Below are 25,299 nucleotides of genomic sequence, written 5' to 3'. Positions count from 1 at the left end.
AAACCCTAACCCATCGTTTCACTCCACGCAAACTCGCCATTCCCTTTCGGTAAGCTCTCTCTCTCTTTTTATTCTTTCCTCGCAGGAACATATTTCACCCATCTCATGCGCTCCTTTTTCCTGTATACATTCCAAGAAACGTTTGATGCAATTTCGCTTTTGTTTTCGTTTTGACTTTCGTTTGAGCTCTCGATTGATTTGATTTCTTGATCGAAATATGGTGAATTCCAACAGTTCACTGGACTTTATGCTTCCGGTGAAGAGAACCACAACTGCAGCGGCGCTAGGAGTTGATTCCGAGTCCTCTTCCCTGAAGAAGCACCACGGTCTGGCATCAGCTGCGTCTGGAACGGCCGTTACCTATACTATCAACATGGCTGGAGGAAGTTCCAATGGGAGTAACAGCGCCACCAACGACAAGTCACCGACGAGCGATGGTAAGCCGCTGGAGATCGACGAGGATCTGCATAGTCGTCAACTCGCTGTGTACGGACGCGAGACCATGCGCCGATTGTTTGCGTCGAACATTCTGATTTCCGGATTGCAAGGCCTTGGCGCCGAAATAGGTAGGAGCGATCTCTAATTATGTTGATGGTCGCGAATCTGTGTATAATATGTCAGTTTGTTGCATATGCGTATGGTTTTATGAGATACGTGTATGTTTGTGCCGTTTGATTGTTTGCGCATATATTCTTGTAATACAGAGTGACTACAGCAAACCTCCTAAGCCGTATTTACTGGAATCCATGCCTGATCGGTATTGAACTGTCAGTTTCCTAAAATTTTACATGTCAAGTTTTCTTGCATATAGACGGTTTTAAATAAATGTCAACACAATGATTGTTCCGCAACATTGTGGTTTTTTAATCTCTAATTATATTTTCATTTTGCAAGCTGATGTAACTTTGAAACGAAACGTGTGTATTGAGTTCTGATTCGTGTCATTTTGTAGAAGATTTCTAATCTTTTGTTTGTTTGCAGCGAAGAACCTTATCCTTGCTGGTGTTAAATCTGTTACTCTACATGATGAGGGTTCTGTGGAGTTGTGGGATTTGTCTAGCAGTTTTATCTTCTCAGAAGAAGATTTGGGGAAGAATAGGGCTCTTGCTTCTGTCCCCAAACTACAGGAACTCAACAATTCTGTCGTCATTTCTACACTAATTACTGAGTTAACCAAAGATGATCTTTCTGATTTTCAGGTGCATTAGTTAAATTCCTTTTCTAGCAAGATCTTATTTGGATGTTTTTTATATGCTTAATGTTTTTTAACATTTTTTATCAGTTGGTTTCTATATTATCACTAAATTCATGAAGTAGCTTTGCTTTTTTTGTCTTTGAATAGTTCAGTAGTCTTGTATAGCTGTATTAATTCACATTGTTATCTGCTCGATTCTTCAGCATCTGATTGTTTTTGCAGAATCTTAAGTGATCAATTCTGCTATGAGCTTACTTTGTTTCTCTGTGTCCCACCTCAGCTACCCTCTTGGAGATGTCTATCAATCCCCCACACAGGGAGAAACTCTGATAATTTGTGTAATTCCCCCAAAATTAGAAGCAAATTGGGTATATCACATTTTCACCTTACAACCCAGTCGACTGAGTTCTATACTATTGAAAGTTTTACGTGTAACATCTGGTTATGATTTGTACAACAACATGATAATCTTATGTTTAATGCTTAGGCTATTATTGAAGATCTCAAACATGACTTGTACTTTATAGATCTTCTTGGTGATCTTACTATTCTATATATGCCGTCCAGGCTGTCGTGTTTACAAATTTAAGCTTAGAGAAGGCTATTGAATTTGATGATTATTGCCACAAGCATCAGCCTCCAATTGCTTTCATCAAATCTGAAGTTCGAGGTCTCTTTGGAAATGTATTTTGTGACTTTGGTCCTGAATTTACGGTTTTTGATGTCGATGGTGAGGACCCGCACACAGGCATTATTGCCTCCATTAGCAATGACAATCCTGCCCTCGTGGCTTGTGTCGATGACGAGAGGCTTGAATTTCAGGATGGAGATTTAGTTGTATTTTCTGAAGTGCGAGGGATGGCAGAATTGAATGATGGAAAACCAAGAAAAATTAAAAGTGCTAGGCCTTATTCTTTCACCATTGAAGAGGATACTACTAATTATTCTGCTTATCAGAGAGGTGGAATTGTCACACAAGTAAAGGAACCTAAAGTGTTAAATTTTAAGCCATTGCGACAGGCACTCAAGGATCCTGGTGATTACCTTCTGAGTGACTTTTCCAAATTTGACCGGCCACCTCTTCTTCACTTGGCTTTTCAAGCTCTGGACAAGTTCATAGCTGAGTTTGGGCGTTTCCCTTTTGCTGGATCTGAGCAAGATGCCGAGAAATTAATAGCTTTAGTTACTGATATTAATAGTGGTCAATCTGATGGTAGATTAGAAGAGATTGACCACAAGCTGCTAAAGAACTTTGCTTTTGGTGCCAAGGCTGTGTTAAACCCTATGGCTGCCATGTTTGGTGGTATTGTTGGTCAGGAAGTTGTGAAGGCTTGCTCGGGGAAGTTCCATCCACTTTTTCAGGTCTGTCACTAGCTTGCTTGTGAACTTGAAATACACATGCTACCAAAAGTTCTTTAAAGAGGATCATGCATAATGCATACTACATATTTGAAGAGGAAAGATAACTGATTACTGTTTTTTAGCATTTAGGGTTACTATGCATTTCAAGTAAAAGTCTTGACCCTCTCTTGAATATTGATTCATCCTAATTTTTTTGGTCAACAGTTCTTCTATTTCGACTCTGTTGAATCTCTTCCATCAGAACCCCTGGATCCAGATGATTTAAAAGCCTTGAATTGTCGTTACGATGCTCAAATCTCTGTATTTGGGTCTAAGCTACAGAAGAAACTGGAGGATGCCAAAGTTTTCATAGTGGGGTCTGGTGCACTGGGCTGTGAATTTTTGAAAAATGTAGCTTTGATGGGAGTCTGTTGTGGTGATGAAGGAAAATTAACTATTACTGATGATGATGTTATAGAGAAGAGCAACCTTAGCAGGCAGTTTCTTTTCCGTGATTGGAACATTGGCCAGGCAAAGTCAACAGTTGCTGCCTCAGCCGCCGCTCTGATCAACCCTCGTCTTCATGTTGAAGCTCTACAAAATCGTGCTAGCCCTGAGACTGAAAACGTATTCGATGACACATTCTGGGAGAACTTGAGTGTTGTCATCAATGCTTTAGATAATGTAAATGCCAGGCTTTACATTGATCAGAGGTGTTTGTACTTCCAGAAACCTCTTCTTGAGTCAGGAACCTTGGGTGCCAAGTGCAACACTCAGATGGTAATTCCACACCTTACTGAAAACTATGGTGCATCAAGGGACCCGCCAGAAAAACAGGCGCCTATGTGCACCGTGCATTCATTTCCGCACAACATTGATCACTGTTTAACATGGGCTAGGTCAGAATTTGAGGGCTTGCTTGAGAAGACACCAACTGAGGTTAATGCATATCTAAGTAATCCAAACGAGTATACATCCACTATGAAAAATGCTGGTGATGCTCAGGCTCGAGACACTTTGGAACGAGTTCTTGAATGCCTTGACAAGGACAGATGTGACACATTCCAGGACTGCATTACTTGGGCTCGTTTCAAGTATAACTTCTTGTTTATTTGTTGTTTTCGCGGATAAGATTTATTCCAGAAGCTCCTAATTTTATGCTGATGGTGTGATCAGGTTTGAGGATTACTTTGCAAACCGGGTGAAGCAGCTGACATATACATTCCCTGAAGATGCTGCTACTAGTAGTGGAGCTCCATTCTGGTCTGCACCAAAACGATTTCCACGAGCACTCCAGTTTTCCAATTACGATTTGAGCCATCTTCAGTTTGTCCTGGCAGGAGCCATATTAAGAGCAGAAGTTTTTGGCATACCAATTCCGGACTTCGTGAAGTCGCCTGAGAAGTTGGGTGATGCTGTTGACAAAGTGATTGTCCCTGACTTCTTACCGAGGAAAGATGTGAAAATTGTGACAGATGAGAAAGCTACCAGTCTTTCAACGGCATCTGTGGATGATGCTGTTATCATTGATGAGTTGGTCCTGAAGCTTGAAACGTGCAGGAAAAAATTGGCTCCGGGATATAAAATGAATCCTATTCAGTTTGAAAAGGTGAGTTCTTTTGTTTTTTGTTCTTTTTGCATATGCAACTGCCCCGTAGCATGAAGGGGAGGGGTCATATTTGGAAATTCACCACCTTTGTCTGAAACAATCATCTTACATGTTTAAGAATGTCCATAATATGTTTCACTTATTGTCAAATTTGAATTAAGTCAGTCCCAATTTTGAATTAAGGCAGTCAAAACCCTCTAATATCAAAATTGTTGAGAAGTCAGTCTGTCAGAAAGTGGATGGTACGTATCTTTCTGTGGATTGATATATATTGTCTTGAACGTTAATCAAAACTAAACCTGCTTACATTTACTTCTGGTCTAAATTTTTATCTCGAGCAAGTATTCTTAATCTCAGACCTATGTATTCCATCATTGTTGGTCTTCTTGGTTTACCGTGGTATTTCAACTGCTTAACGGTTGTAGTTGCAAAGCCTGGAGGTTTTCTTTTCTTAGCATCAGGAAAGCTGTTAGCTTATCCAATCTTGTATGCCTCGTTGAATTCTTCTAATCTGCAGGACGATGACACCAACTATCATATGGACCTGATAGCTGGTATTGCGAACATGAGGGCAAGAAACTACGGCATTCCTGAAGTCGATAAACTGACAGCCAAATTTATTGCTGGCAGAATCATTCCTGCGATTGCAACCTCCACAGCAATGGCCACAGGCCTTGTTTGCCTGGAGTTGTATAAGGTTCTTGATGGGCATCATAAACTGGAAGACTACCGCAACACATTTGCAAATCTCGCGCTTCCTTTATTTTCCATGGCTGAGCCAGTCCCTCCCAAAGTCATTAAACATCAAGACATGAGCTGGACCGTTTGGGACAGATGGATCGTGAAAGACAACCCTACTCTAAGAGAGCTACTTCAGTGGCTCAAGAATAAAGGCCTAAATGCATACAGTATATCCTTCGGAAGCTGCTTGCTCTTCAATAGTATGTTTCCAAGGCACAAGGAGCGGATGGATCGGAAGATGGTGGATCTGGTGAAGGATGTGGCCAAAGCTGAGGTGCCTTCATATCGACGTCATTTCGATGTTGTTGTGGCTTGTGAGGATGACGAAGACAATGATGTTGACATCCCTCAACTTTCGATATACTTCAAGTAGTTTGAGTTCACTCATTGTTCTTCAGATTACAGTGGATGTGCCCACTATAAAACTTCATCTGGGATTTCGTCAATTTCCATGACAACAATTGATATTGTTTGATAAACCCACATCAATTCGAAAATGCAAGCTGCATCTTGTCCATGTGTTTGGGAGTGTTTCATGATGTAAAATAGCTATATGTGAGATTTATGATATACTTGGGCCTTTGTTGACGCTCTATCTCACTAGGATTTGTGTAACGAGTTTATCGGAATTCAGAGATTCATGATGATCACATTTTTCGAGCGGAACTATGTATGTGAAGTTAGAAAAGGGCTAACCAAGGTTTCCTATAATCACACTGTTTTCTGTAATCTACGGTGACATAAATTACTCACGCGGAAGGCTATTTCCTTCTAGTTTTCATTATGCCGCTTTGTTTCTCCGAATTTCTCCAAGGCGTTGATTGATACCTCTTCTAAATTTTACCGTGAACATGAACAAAACAAGAACAAAGTATTTGTTCAGAAAGATCATAATAGTGATCGTCATTCTCTATTGCAAGTTTTTATGTTTTACTCTATATACATCATCCGTTAATATACAAGGGGGCAATAAAAGGAATATAACTTATTATACAGAACGACACCTACAGCTGGACATTGATACACCACTGCCGGTTTCTTGTGTCTTCACATCCAAGTGGAAACTCTTACTAATGGTGTATCCTTCCATTCCAAAACCATCTCATGTTCTCTATAACCTTCAACTTTGACCTTAAATGCCCCCTCTCTTTCATTAACCATTTCCTTAGCTTCCGCCAAGCTTTCTTTGCTCAACTCCCGGCCTGCCAACCCGATTCCTTCTTGAACATTGTAGCTCTTCATCATCTCTTCCCAGTCTTGAAACCAATCAAAAGGGTTCATAAAAGGTGCAAGAAAAAGACTTTCTATGGTGGTTCTTGCTGCAGCCATGTAACTTGGGAGATTCTTCTCCAATGATTCAAAAAGCGCTTGATAATGCCTCAAAAGTTTGTCAAAGAATGACTGATAGCTTGAACAAGTATTCAAGCCATACCCTTCTTCACCATCACCGAGTGTCAATATTCCTGCAAATTTTGATAATAATTCCTTGGCTACTTTCAGGAATTCCAAGACTTGAGATCTCTGCCGCCTCCTTGCCATGTGGGGCAATCCTACCATGCAATTGAACACCAACCATTCTCTCCCTTCTCCACTATTGTTCATTCTTGTTATTTCATTTACTACATCCTCCGTACTTTTTTCTTCAATTTGAAGTTTACAGTTACATTGTTTAGCATGACCTTGAAGCCTTTTCTTTGTTTCCTCAATGTCCCAAAAAGAAGAGTTGCATTCGCCCTCTAATTTCACCGATGTGAGCTTCAGGGACTTGTTCTTCCAGCTCAAAGCTTCCATTAATGGTGCCCATTGAATCCCTTCTCCAATATCGAAGTCTATTACATGCACTTCTGCTGCATCACTCGGCATAGCTTCGATGATAGCCGAATTAGCCGTTAGATGAGCAAACCTCCCAATTGGAAGCCCTTGATAGAACACCATGAAAGCTTCAATCGAGTTCTTGATTGACTCAAGTCTCAAGTATTCAGTTCGCTTTTCCTTGAACTGGAACAAACTGAATGCGACGCGTTCCATGGTGCTCCCCATGGCACTGCTTTTCTCATTCATTGATTTGACAAGAACGTCTGCGAGATCCTTTTCTCCATTCTCTGTAGCCTCTGCGTGCGCCTTTAGCAAGTGATGGAGGCATAATTCATCGTCCAATTCCATCTCCGTCCCAGGCAAACTCATCGACATGCCGACCACCAAGTTCTCACCAGGTTCAAAGGAAACAAAAGAATTCAATTCTTGATCCCCGGATGGAGGGCGAGAATTCCCATCGTCAGTCTCGTTTATCCAGTCGCCAATTTCCATGAATTCTGCACTTGAAATAGTCTCCAATCCCTCTACCGATGAGATGATCTGATACTCATCACAAAGATTTTGAAGATCAAGAAACTCATCTTGGAACATGGTTTGATCATATGAGTTCGAAGAAATGACAGAGGATTCCTCATGGGTAGCAAATGAAGAGGAGAAATCATGGTCATCAATATCAAAAAAGTCCATTTCTTGATTGCAAGTCATGTATTGGTTTGAGCATGTTAGATTAAAGATTGGCCCAGATGGCATAAGTATTACTGGCTGCATCATCTTTCTTGGTTTGGTTTTGCAGAGCAGAAGCTGAAGGATGAACTATCGAGTGTGTCTTTTTTTCTTTTTTTGGAGGAATGAATTATCGAGAGTCGACAATGGGGAACAAACATATATAGAGACACATGGGCCTATACATTCTGTAAATATGTAATAAAATACTACAGAAAAAAACTATAATATAAAATATGAGAGGAAGATCTATACAAAATTTGTTTGAATAATAAAATTTTATCTATTCTCAAACTAACAAATTTCGGCCTGTGAAATTTTATTTATTGAGTTATATTTCCGGGGGAAAGTCATCTTTCTTTCTTGAAGACTTCTTGGGAATGTAGAGACAATTTCAATATGAATATTTTAACCTAATCGGAATAAAGAAATTGAATGTTTATTTATGTGTGTGTCATGTTAGCAAACAGATTGCGTGCCATAATGGGTTTGTTGATAGGGAAACATAATACATATATAAATAATAATGCATTTTCATGAATATGTACAAATTAGCAGTAATTTTTTGAATAAATATATAAAAATTTACTAGCAATTGACAGATTTCGAAGTGCTCCCTTGATTCTTATGAATACCGGAATCATTTCTTAATTATTTTTGAATATATGCATTAGATTAGTTCATTTGTAGATAAATTAAGCTTTAATTTTAGATATATTAAAATTTTAAGTAATGATAATACGGTTGAAGATGGCAATAAAAATGATGGCAAAAACTTGTGTGAGGCGGTTTCACGGGTCGTATTTTGAGACGGATCTCTTATTTGGGTCATCGATAAAAAAATATTATTTTTTATGCTAAGAGTATTACCTTTTATTGTGAATATTGGTAGGGTTGACCCGTTTCACAGATAAAGATTCGTAAGACCGTCTCACAAGAGACCTACTCTAAAATGATTGATCTGTTTTGATATCAATTTATATATAATATATAAAAGTAGAGCATATTAAAGGGATATCAATTTTCTTTCCAAAATTGTACTCTTATATATATANTTATATTATCATATAACTATAATGAAATATACGATCAACCAACATTTATCGAATTTGAAAAAGAATCAATGTTCGATCATCTTATCATTATATGATAGGTGTATGATGATGCGAGTATTAATTAGTCATATGATCCGTGATATAAAAAAGTTATTAAAAAACATCACATAATTAAAATAGATTAAAAGTATCGTATTTAAATCATTATTTTAATTTATTATTATAAAAACTTATAAAAGAATAGTTTATAATTTTTTAAAAATTTAATATTATATCTAGATTTATAAAAATAAATTATTTAATATATAAAAATATTTTTGTATATAACAAAAAAAATACGAAACAGCATTAGTTAATTATTAAGCATAAGATATTTAGAAGTTTCACCAGTATTATTTTATTTATAAACATATGCTTACAAAAAAAAAAATAAAATAGAAAATAAAAAAAAAAAAAAAAAAAAAAAAAAAAAAAATTTTAAAAAAAAAAAAAAAAAAAAAAAAAAAAAAATTTTAAAAAAAAAAAAAAAAAAAAAAAAAAAAAAAAGCAACAAACGTTTTAAAAAAACACAAAAACTAAAATAAAATAAATATAATAGTTAAAGAAATAGACAAAAAAATTAATTCAATTAAATCAAATTAAACAAAAAAATAAATGTAAAAATATACTTATTTTACATAAATCTTTATTAAATTAAATAAATATGTATTCTAAATATAAGCAAATTAAAGTATGTCTTAATTATATATAATAATTGTAGCAATGAATGTTTGTCGCTTTATTAAAAACTAAAGTCGGTGATAATGTTGTAACTTAAATCTTTTGAACTGTACAACAACTCAAAAATCACGTTTCGTTATAATTCAATTCTTTTAAATTATATAACATACCAAGTACCACGTTGCGATTGTTCTAACAAGCAGAGACGATTATTATGGATAGATAAATAATAATCTTTCCTACTATTTGCTTTTCACATGAAATGAGGGGAAGTTTAATCATTTAAGTTGAATTACATCAAAAATCAAAATAATAATAATAATAATAATAATAATAATAATAATAATAATAATAATAAAGAAGATATTTATACGTTCTTATCAAAAGCATTTTAATATTCTCAAATAATTATCATAAAAAATAATTACAGCCAGTTGTATGTCATTATTTAATAGGTTCGTTCATATCGATCGGCCAAATTATCCATCCTACTTCCATTAATTGTTGGCAACTCTTACAAAAGGACAGAGCTGGAGTTAGTTGTCCCTCTTAAAATAAAATTTTAATTTATTTTTTTAATAATTTTGTAAACAGAAGCTCTAGGAAATAGCAAAAAAGATTTACAATTGCATTGATTTTTTCTTTTATAAATTTTTTATTTTTTTAAAAAAAATTATAAATTTAGTATTTCTCATTATAAATTAATTCATATTTCCGAAAACTATATTATTAGCCATCTCTTCATTGAGATTCATAAATCATAAATTAATACTTAAATCATGCAGCATCAAACGAGATAAATAAGTGAATATAAATAAATATATATATATATATATATATTTATTTATTTATATATAAACGTTTTTTAAACTGGGTCAGAAGGGAAAATAAAGAAGTCAATAATAAGAAAAAAAACAAAAAGAAAAAGATATTATTTAATCAAAAATATATAGAGAGACGACATTTAAATGTTCTATTATTTTAATTGCTAAATATAATGTGGTAAAATCCTTTTGTGAAGGCCAGAAATAAGTATCTCCTAACCTTAAGGAATTGAATTTTACTGCAACATCTTTCATCTTTATTCATTTTGATGTACGCCATTGTTTTATTTGCCAACTTTTTTTTCCTCTGTCTTTACTTAATTCTATATTTTTTTGGTTCCAATTCTTTGTTTTTTTTTCCTAACATCTGTTGGAAAATGCATTGATATTATTATAATGGCAAAAACTTGTATGAGACGGTCTCATGGGTCGTATTTTGTGAGACTGGTCTCTTATTTGGATCATTTATGAAAAAAATATTACTTTTTATGCTAACAGTATTACTTTTTATTGTGAATATCGGTAGGATTGACCCGTCTCACATATAAAAATTCGTGAGATCGTCTAACAAGATATCTATTATTTGAGAGGATGATGAGATGTTATAATAAAAATATTGTCTTAATTGCAGATCCAATTTTTATTATCATTAATCGAAACTTGTATACTTGACTTGTAATAATAGGAGATATTTAATTTGACACGACAGAATTGTTTTTTTTTTCCCTTTGACGTTTGCTTTCTTTATTTAATCTAAATATACATATATTATGTTTTGTCAGTCGTAATTCTATATATTTTTGAATTATTATCAATTAATTACTTTGTGAGTGCGTGTCGAGCAATCGATGGGAAATTCTTAGTATTAGTCATATATATTTAAGTGGAAGAAATGGCCATATGAAGCAGTCAATACATACAACAAACAAAAATTCCAAAAAACCCGGCTGGCTGTTCAATAGATGAGCAGGACCATTAAAGACAATTTACAATTCTAATTTAATCAGTAAGTTGGAATAATGACTTCATAAAAAAAGATTGTATTAATTCTCTTCCAAAGTTAATTTGGGCCGTTTACATGATCTTTTGCCCTATTTGGATATAAGTCTTCTTCAAATCAATAATTTAATCATAAAACTTCCTATAATTATTTTACATGAATTAATGTTTAGTTTTTGTTGACGTATAAATAAATTTAGACATAAGAAGGTGTAAAATTAACTCCAAATTTAGAGGTGTTTCCATATGATAAGAAGAAAAATAATCATAGAATCTCACACGCGACAAATGTTGTGGGAACAATAGGTTAAATCAAACCAGAACTGGCAATGCCTCAACAAGAACCGATGTTTTTGCATTTGGGATTTCTGAGATGGACCGCGACGTCACGTTGGTGGACTGTGTGGTGTGGTGTATGCAAAGAGGCAGCATGTTTGATGCAGTTGATGTTGATTTGAAGTCAGATTATGGTAGTTGAAGAGATGGAAATAGTGTTGGGACTTGGCCTTTTGTGCTCCCACCTACCCAAAGGAGAAAAAAAAAGGCCTAATGAAGTATCTCAATGGAGATGAATTGCTGCCATCGTTGCATAAATTAAGCTTAGTTGGTTCGAGGAGAAGTGTTGAAATCACATCAAGATTCTGGACTTTAGGGTGGGGTCGAGTGATGGTATCATCACCTATGCATCACGACTCATTTTCTGTAGGGAAATGTCTTCTAGTTCTTTTGATACCGGCAGATGAAAGATTAAATAGCCATTTGTAACATAAAAATATCAGATTTAACAAGTCTTCATTCCATCAACTTTAAATAATCTTATTTCAAGTTAATATCGCTGTGTGTACAATGTAATATAATTGATATAAAAACAAATATTGAAGTGCTTATAACATAGTTTAGACCAAACTGCTAGCATGTTCTTGCGTGACCTGGTATATCACGCGAAATGCGAATTCGGATTCTCCTCGTGAACGTTGAATGCAACATTATTGGTCAAGAAAACATATACGAGCGCAGGAACATGCGCGCGAAACCTTGATTCATGCGATATCTAAAACGTGATAGAAGGAAAAGTTTACATGTTCTGAAAAATTGCTATTAAAATTCAATTTTTTTTTGGTTTGTTAGTTGAATGCGAAGTGCTGCCACTCTTGTTAGCTCCGGGCACGGTTCGGCCCTTGGACTTCACTATTGAGTGGTATAGACTACGAAAGCCACAGCCTTTTACGTCGCTGACACCAACTGGTCGAGATAAACTAGCATTAGGACTCGGAGGAGGAGAAAACAGCAGTTTCTTTTGTGCTAGAGATGCAGCAGCTAGAGCTTGAGCATCTGGAAGAAACCTTTGTATCATGAAATCTGGAGACTGGTTGGCATCGTCAGGCTCCTCGGTAGAACATGTTTTGCAGTTTTCCGCAAAGCCTTCCGTTGTTTCGGCTAATGAAAATAAGTCAATTGCTTCATTACCTCCAAAGCCATCAACAGGGTTTCGGAATTGATCGGCAATTTGGATATCTTCGTGAGCTCCTAGCCCTTCTTCAACCGCTGACGGCTGCCACCGGCTGGAAGGCGGAGGAGTTGGTGGTGTCTGATAGATGTTTGCTGTGTTGGCAGGGATTCGATCCCAAGAAAAGGGTGCCGCTGTGTTGATGGCGGGGGAGTTGAAATTTTCTTGCAATAGATTGACAGCGAAAGGGCAGTTCAGTTTTCTGGTCCGCTGCCTTTTCAGAATATGTTTCTTCTTGTCTTCCTCCATCTGTCGTTACTAAACATTATTGAGTTAACCAGTTTGATGATTTAAGGGTAAAGCTTGGCTGAAGTAGTTGATTGACAGTTGGAATATGGGGTTTCTCGTGTAGCCCTTTTAAAGTTTGCCTTTTAGGCTAAAAGCAAAGGTCTGTTGTGGATGGATACATACAAGTTACGTACATAAATAGATTCGTACGTATAATTTTGGTCTAAATTTTTTTTTAAACGGGAAAATTTTAATTTACTAATGTCAATTGTCTTTTCTCTCATTCGATGTGGTCCGCTACAAATAATATGAGAAAAATTCCACGTAAACTGTTGCTGCGTATGACAACAAGCACACGCAAACCGGATGAATGTATCAAAAAGCGTGGAAGTACAAAGGGTAACTCATCCACTGGCAAGTTCGACTTTTGGGTGCAAGTCTTGCGCACCGAGATTTGTAGACATTTTGAGGATTTGGTAGAAATGCAAGGCCATAATGAGAAATGTTTTATAGGCCACAGAACACTCCTTCAAATCCAATCTCCCCATAGTTATTCGAGAGTCCAGAGGCGCTGTCCTAAGACACGTGGCGAAATGCACACTTTATCGAAAAAAACGCATTTAACATAAATTTTAAAAATAAACATATATAATGATTTATGTTATGTCATTGCATAAATTAAATATATTTCGCAAATATAATAAATAAAAAAATTCATTAATAAATAATATTGCATAAATAACTAAACAAAACTTCGATCATCTCAAATTCATTAAAGTATAGTAAGTGCATAATATACTAGGAGATAAAACTTTAATAAGGGTCGATAGCCCGCCTGATTTGAAAGAAACTGGGGAAGATCAAGAGTCTACATGCCAATAATTGTACGCAAGTTTTCCAGCCATTGATAGTTAAGAGCTTTAGTAATCGGTCGGGCCTTAGTAATTGGGTTTCAAAATTTTTTAAGCTTGGCTTTATTAATTGTATCGGGTCTTGTATCATCATAAGCGCGCTTTTCTGCACATCGGCTCACACAGGCATCGCGCCTAGGCTAAGACTCGCTTGTCTTAAACCATGCACCAGGAAGGTTACCCAGGCTACGCCTAGGCACGTCCAGGAGCTCGCTCTTAACAACTATAATCTACGAAATCCAACAGGGAATTTCTCCCTTAATCTGGTTGTTGGACAGGTCCAAAAATTTTGATTGGTTTCTCCCGGATCAGTATAATATTTCAGATTTCAAGAAGCTCTTAAAACTTCGAGGATGGGAAATTGGGAAATTTTGAACCAGTACCGATTGCATCAATGGTCACACTGTTGAAATTGAGTAATGTTCCCATGTTTCATCAATCTTTTTCCTTGGCTAGTGAGTACCACTGAAGTCATCAGAAAGCAGAACATAAAATTCCTTGAAGTTGGGAAGAAACATTCCAGAATTGCGAATAGGAGACCCTTATCAGCTAGTAATGCTTAAATCTAGATCATGCAGGTTAAAGGAACAGGGGAGAATCCCTACACTTGGAAAGTAAATTGGTCATCACTCATCCAAAATTTTTGCGACAAAGGCCAAATAGAGCCCGGGATAGACCCCAAATAATTGAACACAAATTTGTCAAGGCCTTCAAAACTGTTGGAAGATGGTAGATCTGTCTATATATGCGGGCTTCTGAAACCGTGGAACCAAACAAGGAAAAAGGTATACAAGAAATCCAACAAAACTACTCTGTTTTCTTGGTTCCTTGTTTCAAATGGAACAAACCAAATTCTAGAAATCATAATCAAACTCGATAGCATATCAAAACAGAACAAAAAAGGAAATCAAGAACCATAATGAGAAGACATTGGTAAAGCAAAATTGAGCATAACCAAGCCAAGAAGAAGTAACAACGTTCTAGTACAGATTAAATCCCACGAATTCGAAAAGAACATCGAGAGAAAGAAATAACACAAGGGCACTACTTAGATCTCTGTCTCATCTTTCGGCGCTTCCTCTTCAACCTCCTCATACGCTTCTTCTTCCACTGTTACAAATCACCACACAATACATGAAAGAAAAAATTGAAAAACAGATTAAAAAAAAGTAAGTAAAATTTATGCCTGTAATCATGAAAACGATGAATTTACAACAATTTACCTTGGCTCTCATGGCGAAAGAGAATTGGTGGCGAAATCAGAAAGCCTCCCTCTTGCAATCCTAGCGATGACAATGCGTAATTCCAAAACCCTAGAGTTAAAGCGAGTATTTATATCAGGTGTCCTTTTCAAGGGGCAAAAGGCCCAATTATGTTGGGCTTCTAGCAGCCCAGTTCAAGTTCATGCTCAACACAATTTTTATTATTTTTAATATGTAATATAAACGAATTTTCGAATTTCTTTTTTTTTTTTGAACGAGAATTTTCGAATTTATTGTCTTTGGTATTCCGTATTCTAGCATGTTTGATTTGAGTATATATTTTTATTTAGAATATACTGAGAAATTAAAATACACTTATTTTTATTTCTAGAAAATTAACTGTGGCGAAATGCGATTCTATCACATATTAATGGGGGATTTGTTTTGTATAATAAGATATACAAGATTTGTTTCAAATGAAATATTAAATTCGAACAATCACGTCACAATTTAAAAATTCCATTATTCAAGCAAAAAATCCACGAGTAAGTCATCAAAATCTCCCTACTTTTTAAAAGGAAAAATGTTTTAAAATCGATTTAAATTGTGATCGAATAGAAAACAATCTAAACCGGGAGTTTGAATCAATTTTGCATGTTCTTTTGGTTTGGACAAGCTTCCGCTCACCGCACCTTTTTAATAGAAATTTTTTGTGAATTGGAAATGTTTTGCAGGGAAAGGAGAAATTGAAAATATGGATAAAGACATGTTGAAAGTTTTAAAAATTGTATGAATAAAACTACAATTAGAGTGCAGGTAATTACTATATATCCTTCACAGATTCTGTGTCAAAAAAAAACACAGAGCAATGTCAAGATTACAAGAAAATTGCTATTTGCATTTACTCTCAAAATCTTCAAACTCCATCTTTCTACATTGTCCCTCTTCACCTCGCTCCTTATATACACTTAACACGCCCCGCATAAGCACGGAAAGATAGAAGGGGCAACTTACATTTCTTGGCACCTTCGCATGTGGAATGTGGCCGACAGAATTTACTAGCCATGTGATTAGGATTAGGATTTTGATTTTCATTTCAGAATAGGCTTTTGTTTTGTCTTGGTAAACCGTACATCAGCGTTTAGTATCGAAATTATAAAATTCTCTACTGCTTCTTCAGTTATGTCACCTTGAAATGTAGCAAATGTTCCTCTCTTTGGTTTGTAGGCCACCAAGAATTTGTGTGATGACTTGAAACCTGATTTCTCGAAAGCATTTAAGAATGATTGGTGCTTGGTAGCATCGAGGAGAGAATAGGAAATTGAGGTACTCGGACCAGAGGCTGCAGTCTGTTTTCTGGAGAATGATTTTTGAGACACCTAAAAAGACCAAGCAATGAAATAAACAGTGAGACTGCTGCTTCAATCACATCGTCACAGAACATAATTAGGTTCTTTATAACATCTTCATAAGTCGATACACCCATTAGTAAAAAATTCTTACTTACAGATTGTAAAATTGTTTGAAGGTTGTCCCTTGCTTGGGATGACCTGAACGCGCCAATTAAGCAGACGGGGGGAGATCCATCTCCACATATATCATGAAAGTTTGATCCTGTAAGAAAGCGTATGTGATTATCTCCTGATTCAGGATGGTTTGTTTTGGATGAAGCAACCTTCTTGTTTTTCTTCTCAAAATTTTCAAGTAAACCGCTGAGGTCTTGAACAGCAGATTGTAAATCTTTCACGACTACCCCAGATTTGAGAATCACTTTCTCCCCATTTGATAGCCAGCCGACGATAGCAGGAAGTGAATCGACCCCTAGCGCCCTCACTGAAGGATCAGAAACGTCATGAACCTAAAAATAATCAAGGTGATCATTAGTTCATTTTATAAAGCAAACATCAAATATAAATCCAAGTTCGGTATATCATGACAGGAAAGAAGTAATCACCCCAGAAACACACAAAAACTATTTATCGTAACGTAAGAGAGGGACACGCAAAACTACCACTGCATTGTAGAATGCAAAGCGTTTGTGGTATAAGCCACTAAGTGCCCGCCAGATAACAGGAGTATTTTTCTTCGTAGACAAAAGCATCACTTTGGGCAATGTTACGGCTTCAGCAGCAACTTTGAACTGACTCAAGTTGACGCCCTTTGAAATTTTGGGTAAATTGTCTTGACAAAAACTTTTTAGGCCTTTCACATCTAAATCACCATTGTACTCAACCAAAGAGCCACTTCTACCTTTTGAGTACGAATAAACATAAACCTTTGGAGCTCTGCCTAAATGTACACCTAGCTCCTTGCAAAATGATGTTTCAGATTCACAGTTTATGCTTCCAACCTGTGTGTGTCAACATTTCCATACTCCATGAGTTGGTGTTATCTAGATAAGTAGTATGTGAATAAAAAATGAACTTGTACCTTCAATGCTCCCACCAGTGGAGCGGCAACCTCCTCGATAACAGATTCATAATATTGCTCCCCTTGGAGATTGGGAGAATAAAATAACAAAAGCCAACTCATCCCTCTGTCATTTATTTCTTTCTTATAGAATTTTGAATTTACAGATAAAATGTTCTTATCAGAACCCCGACCTCCGTATTGAGACCTACTTGAACTACCGAAACCACCAAATTGACTCCCTCCTCCCTTGCCACCTCCGAAAAGATTGGAAAATATATCATTTAAACCAAAACCAAATGAGTTTTGCCCACCAAAACCAGGATCACCGCCAAAAGAAAACGAGAATGACTTTGAACCTCCCTGTCCACCTGGCCCAAAATTAAACCCACTCTCTCCCGGCCCGCCACTAGTGAAATAGGTATATCCACCATGATCTCCAGAAGTTTCAGTATCAAATCCATGGTTTCCTTTTTCATCCCCAAAAAGATCATAGTTTTTCCTCTTCTGTTCGTCAGATAATATGTCATATGCTGAAAAACAATTAATATAAACAAAGATCAAGAGATTTTACCAAGAGAAGAATGTACCAGACCATGACCTCCAAGAGAACACGTATCAGCGAAAACAAGGAAATGAAAACAAACAAAAGGCACAACCACCAACAACTCATTAGACATTATGTGAGAATAAAGTAGGGCAGAAATGTTTTTCATTCTGAATAATATCAAACACGCACAAAAAAAAAAGCACAATCATGCTTGGTTATAAGTACGCTCATGTTATTTACTATTGCATTCTTTAAACAAGTTTGGCCTAAAACTTTAATTTTTACACCAGCACGAATCCTTTCCAACCCCAGCAAAGCACACCGACCGATTCTAAAAAATACAGTATTTCTTTTTCCATATTGGACAGTAGCAGCTGAATTTTTCGAATTGGCGGAGGAACTCAAAGGAGATGAGAATATTGTACCGTTATTAATCTCAGCAAACTTCTCTTGGGCACCCTTATTCTTGTTTTTGTCTGGATGATATTGGAGCGATAGTCTAACAAAAGACATCAACATGCAAAAAATCAGTCCAAGTATAAAACTTCCATGTGACCATAAGATTCAACCAAGAAGACCAACGAAACACAACAAAGAGCTCAAAATTGCAAAGCGGGCATGTACTTGTGAAAAGCTTTCTGAATTTCGCGTTGACCCGCACTGCGATCAACCCCAAGTACCTGATAGAACATATTAAACGTATCAAGTTAAAAAAAAAATATTTGTAAAAAAAAGTTCTCCGTCAAATGATAAAAAGGTAAAGAAATTCTCAATGAAAGAAGTATAATGCTAAACTTTCTGTGCTGTTTCAAAATTGTAATATGTACTTCAGGTTATAAGAACCTCAGATTTTTATATTTTATTTTATAATTGATACAGCGAGTGTCTTATCCCAAACGGGAAGTAGATCTAACGGCATGTCACAGAATTTCATAATCGGCAAATCTAACTATAATTTTTTCCTGCAAGTGCAAACTGGTACTGCTGATATTAAAAAAATATCTTCAAAGGGAAGTTTGAACTTTTTCTCTAGCATAAGCATTAGACTCTTTCTAGAAGGCTAGAGTCCCACACGTAAACAAAGAAATACGGGTACGGCACCATTAATCAACGGGACACTGGCACGCAGGTGTGTAACCTTTCAACAATAAATAATCATACAAAATTTGAAGAATGCAACCAAATTCTTTGAAGAACTAAGTGCATTGTCCTGATTGTGCAAAGAGCCTCAATCGCAAGGAACGACAACCAACATGGATAATTTTCCAACACTCCACAACAAAAACTAAGATCCTAACTCCATCTTCTCCCAATCAAAAACAAAACACGCAATAAAGGATAAGATAATTCCGACAACAACAAAAAACTTGTATTAAAACCACGTGGAAGATTACCTTGTAAGGATCAAGCTTTTTGGATTCACAAGATATAATTAGCAGCAATCCGGCGGCAATAATCAGCAGTCCCAAACGAGCCTTCATTATTGAATCCTAAACAATCAACGCCGACACCTAATTTCTCACAAAAATTCCCTCGATGAAGCTTGTTTGATAAGCAACACGAAATAGATAATGAGAGAGGCAATTTATAGATTTGGTGGGAATCTGGCCGGGGACGAATCTAGAGCAATAGTGTGGGTACACGTGGCACTTCAAAAATTGTACACGAGTTTCGCCCAATACGATTTCAGCATTCTTGTCTTGTCGTGTTGCAACTTTTTATTTATCACACAGTGACAGTGTCGTTTCATTTCTTCGATTTAAGTGATTACGAAAAATATTATTTTGTATATTAAAATTATTATTAATTATTTTATGTCTGAATCAGATAAAAATATTTAAATATATATATATATAGATTCCTGAGATTACTGACCAATTTCACAAACATTTATGAAATATTATCATAAGAATGGAATCCAAAAATTCTTTCACTCTCTCTATCTTCCGTGTGTTACTTTTTATTATGTATCAGACTACACAAATAATCTTTCGTTCCACTTAGTGCTCCAAATTAAGTTACACTGTACTCAAACAAATCTCATTTGCACGAGTTATTAAAAATTAAATGCATCAAACACTATACATGAACAAAACATGAAAGATGAAGAATTTGACTCACTTGCTACTATTGATATGTTAATAAGGTGCATAAGCAGATGTATAAAATTTTAATTTCGACATGAGACAGACTGAGCTCATATAAATATACAAGATCTGAATTTCATCGTGAACAAGTATGAGATTGAAAGTTTCGCTACCTTTTGGTGAACATTAAATAAACATCGGACTAATGTAATAGCTTGCAAACCACGTTAATCAAGTAAAATATACTGGCCAAACATTGTGTGACAAATTGACACGAGAAAGTGTTGATATAGGGGAATTGAACTCCTGGCTATTAACCAAACGTTTATATACTCCACCAATTCGGATCCATGAAAAGACAATATTTGGACTATAATTGATCACCCACCTGGATGATCATGCGAAGACGTTCTGAAAATGTAATAGCATATTGTTTCTTAAATGCCTGGTTTTTTTGTCGCACTATAAATTGGGGCAATCTACTATTTTCTAACAATGAATTATATATATGTATTTATTAATAGTCAAAAGGTCATGATCGATTGGTGTAGTAAGATTTTTCACTAAAATCAATAGAAAATAAGCAACTCAAACATTTGGAGGATATAAAACAAAATTATACATAAAATAATTATATTTTAGCAATGTTATAAAAAACGATAGACAGACGATCACCTACCGTCTAATCTTTAGGCGCTTAGAGGGTCGTCTAGGCGAGCTCTAGACGATTTTTTTAATCTAAATATTCAATTTTTTTTGTTCGTCTACATTTTTCTCCAATAATTTCTCTATGCCATATTCAAATCAAAATCAATGACATATCACTCATCTTTGATGTAAATTGATTGATACATTGAAACATTGAAGCAGATTTTTTTAACAAAACCCCTCTCGTTCAAACTCATTCAGTCCGGACATTGCACGGGTTTTCATTACTGCGAATTGTGTGGATAAAGAAGATTCATCGGATTTCTAGTTCTTACACCAACCATAGATCTGCTCAAGTAATTACACACATAGTTAACTCTCGCATGAAGCACTACTTCGGTGAACATTTATCAATACATATCGTCACTAACTAGTTTTTCATACATATCATCAAAAATAGTAATCAAATTGCTAAAAAATGGAGTCGGAGAACTTATAATTGTCTTCAAGAGGTATGCACCTTACTGTGTTTAGAGGAAAAGTAATTCAAGTATGAATGTTAACGCAAAATTTGATGCAAGCCCTTCGATTTTATTCTTCAAGTTTTCATGTTGAAATCTTTGTTTTTCCTATCATCTCAATGGCTGGTTGCCAAAGCTGTGACCAATAGACCAAGAACAAGAAAAGGCTGGGCACTAGCCTGCAATGAATGCGCAAAAAGATCGAATTTATTAGTAAATGCCCTCAAATGAAAGATGGCATGATTAAAGACCTCATCTGATCCCATATTTTCTAAATAAAAAAAAAATCAAGTTTCATCCTATTAGTCACATCTTCTTCTCCCGGCTTGTCCCTACTTTAACTCGTGGATTCGCTCAAATACTTTCGTCGATGGTTACCAGATGGAGGATAGAATAGTACCTGATATTTGACATCATATTTAACCGGGTCTCTGAGGAAGTATTTGAACTGCAGCACACAACCAAAGATTTAAATCAACATACCAAGGTTGGAAATCTGATGTTCATTTCTTTATTTGTTTCTTCTGCGTTGTATCGACAACATTCGGAATGTTGATCAATAATAATAATGGCAAAAAGATGTGAGTTTCTTTACCTGGAAAAAGACTTGTGGGGCAATCAATCCAAGAAGTGCTAAAGCATGATACGGTTTACCAGCACCTAGAAGATAGCCTAAAAAAGAGGCACACCACATAACAAGAGTTTCAATGTATTCCCAAAATTATTATTATGATTCATACTTGGAGAGCCTTTAGTGGTAGTTTATATATTCAGGAAAAAAATAATCTGAATCAATAACTATAAAGTATATTATCACCAGTCACAAATATCTGAGTAATGTCAATGGCACCAACACAGATCCATTTCGCAGAGTCAGAACCAAAAGCTACCGGAAATGACTGTAAAGCACATCACCGTGCGAGTGATTATAAATAAGAATAAGGCATATTTATTAAATCCCAGATTGAAGAGGCACCTGCAGTCCCATTTTTCTGTCTCCTTCAACACTCTTGAAGTCATTTACAATTGCTATACCAAACTAAAACATGAATGAGAATATAAATTAGAAATAGTCTCAATCGGCTAAAGGGATCAGAATACTTTGAGAGATATCTCATACACCAGCAATGCTGTACAGAAGCGTTAGAATGACAATGTCAAGCGTAATGGTCCCGAACAAAGCTTGACCTGCCCACCTATTATTCATATAACAAGGCTTTTAAACAAAATTACACCAAAGTGTAGAAATACTTAATCTCCCACAGCTTACAAAAGACACTTGATATATAATTCTCATTTTAATGGAATTACCAAGGTAAACTGATATAGCTTGCTCCCAAGGCGAAATTTCCGATCCACCAATTTCGTTTAAGCTGCGGTAAATAAGAATTTCAATCAGAGTTCAGCTGATCTTTTTTTCAAAGTCAAGAAAAATGTCCATATTGAGGAAATGCAGGAGGTCTTGAATACCTTTAAAGGTGGAGCTGAGTAGATGTAAGACACCAAGGACCCACCAAGAGCAAGGTAAAAAATCACTGGAAAACTGTGTCCTGCCTAACAATTAGGCGTTACTAGGGGGAGATTTAGATTACTTAAGAGTAGAAATGACATTGTTTTAGATTGCGTGCCTACCCACACATCTAGTAGACCAGCCAAGCCAACACCTGCTAGAAGTAGCACCCATATTTGTGTAATCACCTGAAAATATTGACAAATGTAATCAGGAAAATGCTTGCAGCATGTAATTCCAGACAGCAATCAGAGTACCACATACCTCATTCTCAGATATTGTGCCAGACGGCATTGGACGATAAGGCTCGTTGATGGCATCAATTTCTCTATCATACCAATCATTTAATGTCTATAAATTGAGTTGTGTAATATCATTATTGGTATTCTCAAATATATACTAGAATTATAATGTTAAGTAACTTGTCATGATGTAAGAATTACCTGAGTGTAGCCAGTTAGACATGGACCAGACATGATCATACAAACAACTGATTTAGCTACATCTTCGAAAGTCCAGTTGAAGTTTCCTGAGTGGGAATACCCTTCTTCAATATAGAATCGTGATCATAGACTTTAATATCACTACCAGTACGAGATAGCAAAATGTCGAGATTTTACTTCACGGTTTCACGATTTCTTCTATGTTTCTACTACGAGCACACAAAATGGTTACATTCACTTCAATGTAGGAACACAAATGAACCAAAAAATGTGGAATCCTACAGGTCCAAACTAATTTTATATTGTCATAATACTGATATCACGCTGAGGAAAAGTACTTGAGAGCTGGGAGATAAAAGAACCAAACACAAGTTGGATGGCAAGAAAAGTCAACCGATAATGTTTTTGAGCTTGAAAAGAGTCGGATGCTTGCATTAGTGAGTAATATCACAAAAGTGTAAGAAATTACCAGATGCAGCGGCTCCACATGCTACGCCCCATATGAGAGGTGGCCAAGTTACAGGCTTAGTTAGCTGAAGTCGAATTTTCCACTTATCCTGTTGAATTGCACACATTATTTGAAAACTTCATCTCTTATTCATCGTTTCCAATAACACATATACGATTTACTCGATCATTGTCTTAGATGCGGTCTTAAAGGTGAGTACTTGTATCAACCAGATACTTAAACAATTTTTTTTATAATCTGCATTTACTATTTATGGTTGCAACTGAAAGCACCGATGCGAAAGGGCTTTGCAAAATCACAATCATCAAAGTTGGTTAATGTCCTTGTACCTGATTTCTAAAAGAAATATCAACTTCAGACTTAGGGGCTGATAAAGTGCACAAAAATTCTTGAAATGGTGCCAAAAACAATTATTACGTGCAAAGTCCAATTCCTGATCACATTCTAAATATTCCTACAATCATATTCCATTTCATCTAGAAGATCAAAATACGTTTTGGCTATTTTTAGAAACTGTGTCATGAGGTGAACATAATGCTAATGTTTGCTCGATCGAGATGATATTTGTGACCGATATATCTGACTGGAAAATCTAAAAAACCAAGTTAGCAAATTCCTGATCATTAGAAAGCTTTTCGAGATCCACTTTCAATGTTCATAAATATGTTAGTATATGATTATGAAATCATCCGAATCAACGAAGTTTTGAACTTTATATTGTCAGCCACCTAGCTTTCAGTTTCAGCACATTCGTTCGTGTAACTGTAAACTGGAAGGCAAATAAATTCTGATATTAACAAACAAATCAAACACTCACGGTTTCTTGCTTGGCTCCTTTTATGCCAAGAATCTGATTGATACTTGAACCACTCTCAGCAGGTGCCCTGTCTGGTGCACATACTAAAACAAATCAAATCTCCTCGAAACCGAGTATCACTAACAGCCCAATTCCTCAATTACTCTAAAGCTGCATTTGACAGATGAATTTGAGATTCGGAAGTCAAATCTACTGTTTACATTGGGCAAATAATTTTATTAGGCAGTTCAAATTACACATCTTTCTTCGATGTATCTTTTGTAAGTATTTTGAAAGAACTTGAAATAATTACCTGCTACGTAGCATTTTAGTACAAAATGGTAGTTCGAGATACACGAACAACAGCCAATATTCAGAGCATGGATTTGAAATCATTTCATTCAATATTCTAGTCCAAACGCAAATTGAAGTACTCATCATGCCAATCTACTATTCAATTTGCAAGACCCTCAAATCTAATCCAATATATATACCAAATATAATAAAATAAAAATGAAAAAGAAGCTTAACAAAAAGATAAAAGAAAAGAAATCGCAGCAGACCTTCATTTTCATCGGTTTCAGTGGCTCTCACCACACGCCTCCGTCCTAGTGCAATCCAGTGGAAATAAATGAGCAAACTTTCAATAAAATAATGTCGAAAATTTCGAAAGAATAAGCTTACTGTTAAGAGAAAGAGAGATTGATCTTGATGGGAGATGTGGAGTTCTAATTATAGCACTCAAGTGGGAAGAAAATCGTTTGGAGTAGACAGTGTTGACTGAAGAAGCCATAGCAGAGGCAGAAGGGGGACACTTGACTGAGTTTAAGGAAGATCTTCAGTGAAAGCTCTCTGCTTAGTTAGCGCCCACACTCGAGCAACTTTGTTTTTTGCCAAAATGGGATACTACATAATATTTTCTTCGAAATGGGGCCATGAGGTTCGGTGGGTGGCAAATGGGACGTCAGATGTTTTAAAATTTGACCGATATATATA

General features: G+C 35.8%; 4 protein-coding genes and 1 long non-coding RNA gene across 7 annotated transcripts; 1 reads left to right on the top strand and 4 right to left on the bottom strand.

The window, feature by feature from the left end:
- The first annotated feature begins 202 nt into the window (after window positions 1–202).
- On the top strand, window positions 203–5,552 carry LOC140977167 (ubiquitin-activating enzyme E1 1-like). The gene is made up of 6 exons (XM_073441783.1): window positions 203–566; window positions 982–1,199; window positions 1,763–2,557; window positions 2,762–3,630; window positions 3,713–4,145; window positions 4,663–5,552. The coding sequence occupies exons 1-6, from the start codon at window positions 218–220 to the stop codon at window positions 5,257–5,259; spliced, it is 3,261 nt and encodes a 1,086-aa protein (XP_073297884.1). The 5' UTR covers window positions 203–217; the 3' UTR covers window positions 5,260–5,552.
- A 381-nt stretch (window positions 5,553–5,933) lies between these two features.
- Window positions 5,934–7,472, bottom strand: LOC140977741 (protein NODULATION SIGNALING PATHWAY 2-like). The gene has a single exon (XM_073442481.1). It carries the CDS (start codon window positions 7,470–7,472, stop codon window positions 5,934–5,936), a length of 1,539 nt encoding a protein of 512 aa, XP_073298582.1.
- Window positions 7,473–14,520: 7,048 nt separating this feature from the next.
- On the bottom strand, window positions 14,521–15,005 carry LOC140977860 (uncharacterized). Its single transcript, XR_012175453.1, has 2 exons — window positions 14,892–15,005; window positions 14,521–14,778 (listed from the first exon to the last, which is right to left on the bottom strand). It is a non-coding gene; the product is annotated as an uncharacterized lncRNA (long non-coding RNA).
- Window positions 15,006–15,396: 391 nt separating this feature from the next.
- Window positions 15,397–19,484, bottom strand: LOC140977166 (dnaJ protein ERDJ3A-like). 3 transcript variants are annotated; one of them, XR_012175370.1, is made up of 8 exons: window positions 19,224–19,473; window positions 18,454–18,509; window positions 18,255–18,328; window positions 17,301–17,812; window positions 16,882–17,220; window positions 16,378–16,728; window positions 15,844–16,249; window positions 15,397–15,430 (listed from the first exon to the last, which is right to left on the bottom strand). XR_012175370.1 is itself a non-coding variant. In XM_073441782.1 (7 exons), the coding sequence occupies exons 1-7, from the start codon at window positions 19,308–19,310 to the stop codon at window positions 15,962–15,964; spliced, it is 1,704 nt and encodes a 567-aa protein (XP_073297883.1). In that variant the 5' UTR covers window positions 19,311–19,484; the 3' UTR covers window positions 15,664–15,961. The 3 variants fall into 3 exon arrangements, 2 of the variants coding, with proteins under 2 accessions (XP_073297883.1, XP_073297881.1); XM_073441782.1 differs by lacking the exon at window positions 15,397–15,430 and having other exon boundaries at window positions 15,664–16,249; window positions 16,885–17,220; window positions 19,224–19,484; XM_073441780.1 differs by lacking the exon at window positions 15,397–15,430 and having other exon boundaries at window positions 15,665–16,249; window positions 19,224–19,472.
- A 1,438-nt stretch (window positions 19,485–20,922) lies between these two features.
- LOC140977777 (chlorophyll synthase, chloroplastic-like) lies at window positions 20,923–25,232 on the bottom strand. The gene is made up of 15 exons (XM_073442508.1): window positions 24,988–25,232; window positions 24,867–24,911; window positions 24,325–24,395; window positions 23,508–23,595; window positions 23,039–23,124; window positions 22,860–22,946; window positions 22,718–22,783; window positions 22,556–22,639; window positions 22,397–22,458; window positions 22,206–22,281; window positions 22,062–22,124; window positions 21,903–21,984; window positions 21,681–21,757; window positions 21,486–21,533; window positions 20,923–21,264 (listed from the first exon to the last, which is right to left on the bottom strand). The coding sequence occupies exons 1-15, from the start codon at window positions 25,094–25,096 to the stop codon at window positions 21,202–21,204; spliced, it is 1,107 nt and encodes a 368-aa protein (XP_073298609.1). The 5' UTR covers window positions 25,097–25,232; the 3' UTR covers window positions 20,923–21,201.
- Between the last annotated feature and the right edge of the window lie 67 nt (window positions 25,233–25,299).

Source organism: Primulina huaijiensis, chromosome 5 (assembly GCF_012295235.1).
Source record: "Primulina huaijiensis isolate GDHJ02 chromosome 5, ASM1229523v2, whole genome shotgun sequence".
NCBI classification, from domain to species: Eukaryota; Viridiplantae; Streptophyta; class Magnoliopsida; order Lamiales; family Gesneriaceae; genus Primulina; species Primulina huaijiensis.
This window is presented reverse-complemented; position numbering and strand designations above follow the sequence as displayed.

Coding starts and splice junctions, on each gene's coding strand:
- LOC140977741 (XM_073442481.1), bottom strand. CDS start 7,472: ATGATGCAGCCAGTAATACTTATGCCATCTGGGCCAATCTTTAATCTA.
- LOC140977167 (XM_073441783.1), top strand. CDS start 218: ATGGTGAATTCCAACAGTTCACTGGACTTTATGCTTCCGGTGAAGAGA. Junction 2,558..2,761: donor AGTTCCATCCACTTTTTCAG/GTCTGTCACTAG, acceptor TTTGGTCAACAG/TTCTTCTATTTCGACTCTGT. Junction 4,146..4,662: donor ATCCTATTCAGTTTGAAAAG/GTGAGTTCTTTT, acceptor TCTAATCTGCAG/GACGATGACACCAACTATCA.
- LOC140977166 (XM_073441780.1), bottom strand. CDS start 19,310: ATGAAGGCTCGTTTGGGACTGCTGATTATTGCCGCCGGATTGCTGCTA. Junction 18,510..19,223: donor AAAAGCTTGATCCTTACAAG/GTAATCTTCCAC, acceptor ATGTTCTATCAG/GTACTTGGGGTTGATCGCAG. Junction 17,813..18,254: donor GTTTGCTGAGATTAATAACG/GTACAATATTCT, acceptor ATTGTTTTTCAG/CATATGACATATTATCTGAC.
- LOC140977777 (XM_073442508.1), bottom strand. CDS start 25,096: ATGGCTTCTTCAGTCAACACTGTCTACTCCAAACGATTTTCTTCCCAC. Junction 22,947..23,038: donor GTCTAACTGGCTACACTCAG/GTAATTCTTACA, acceptor CTCAATTTATAG/ACATTAAATGATTGGTATGA. Junction 22,282..22,396: donor AGCTATATCAGTTTACCTTG/GTAATTCCATTA, acceptor TATGAATAATAG/GTGGGCAGGTCAAGCTTTGT.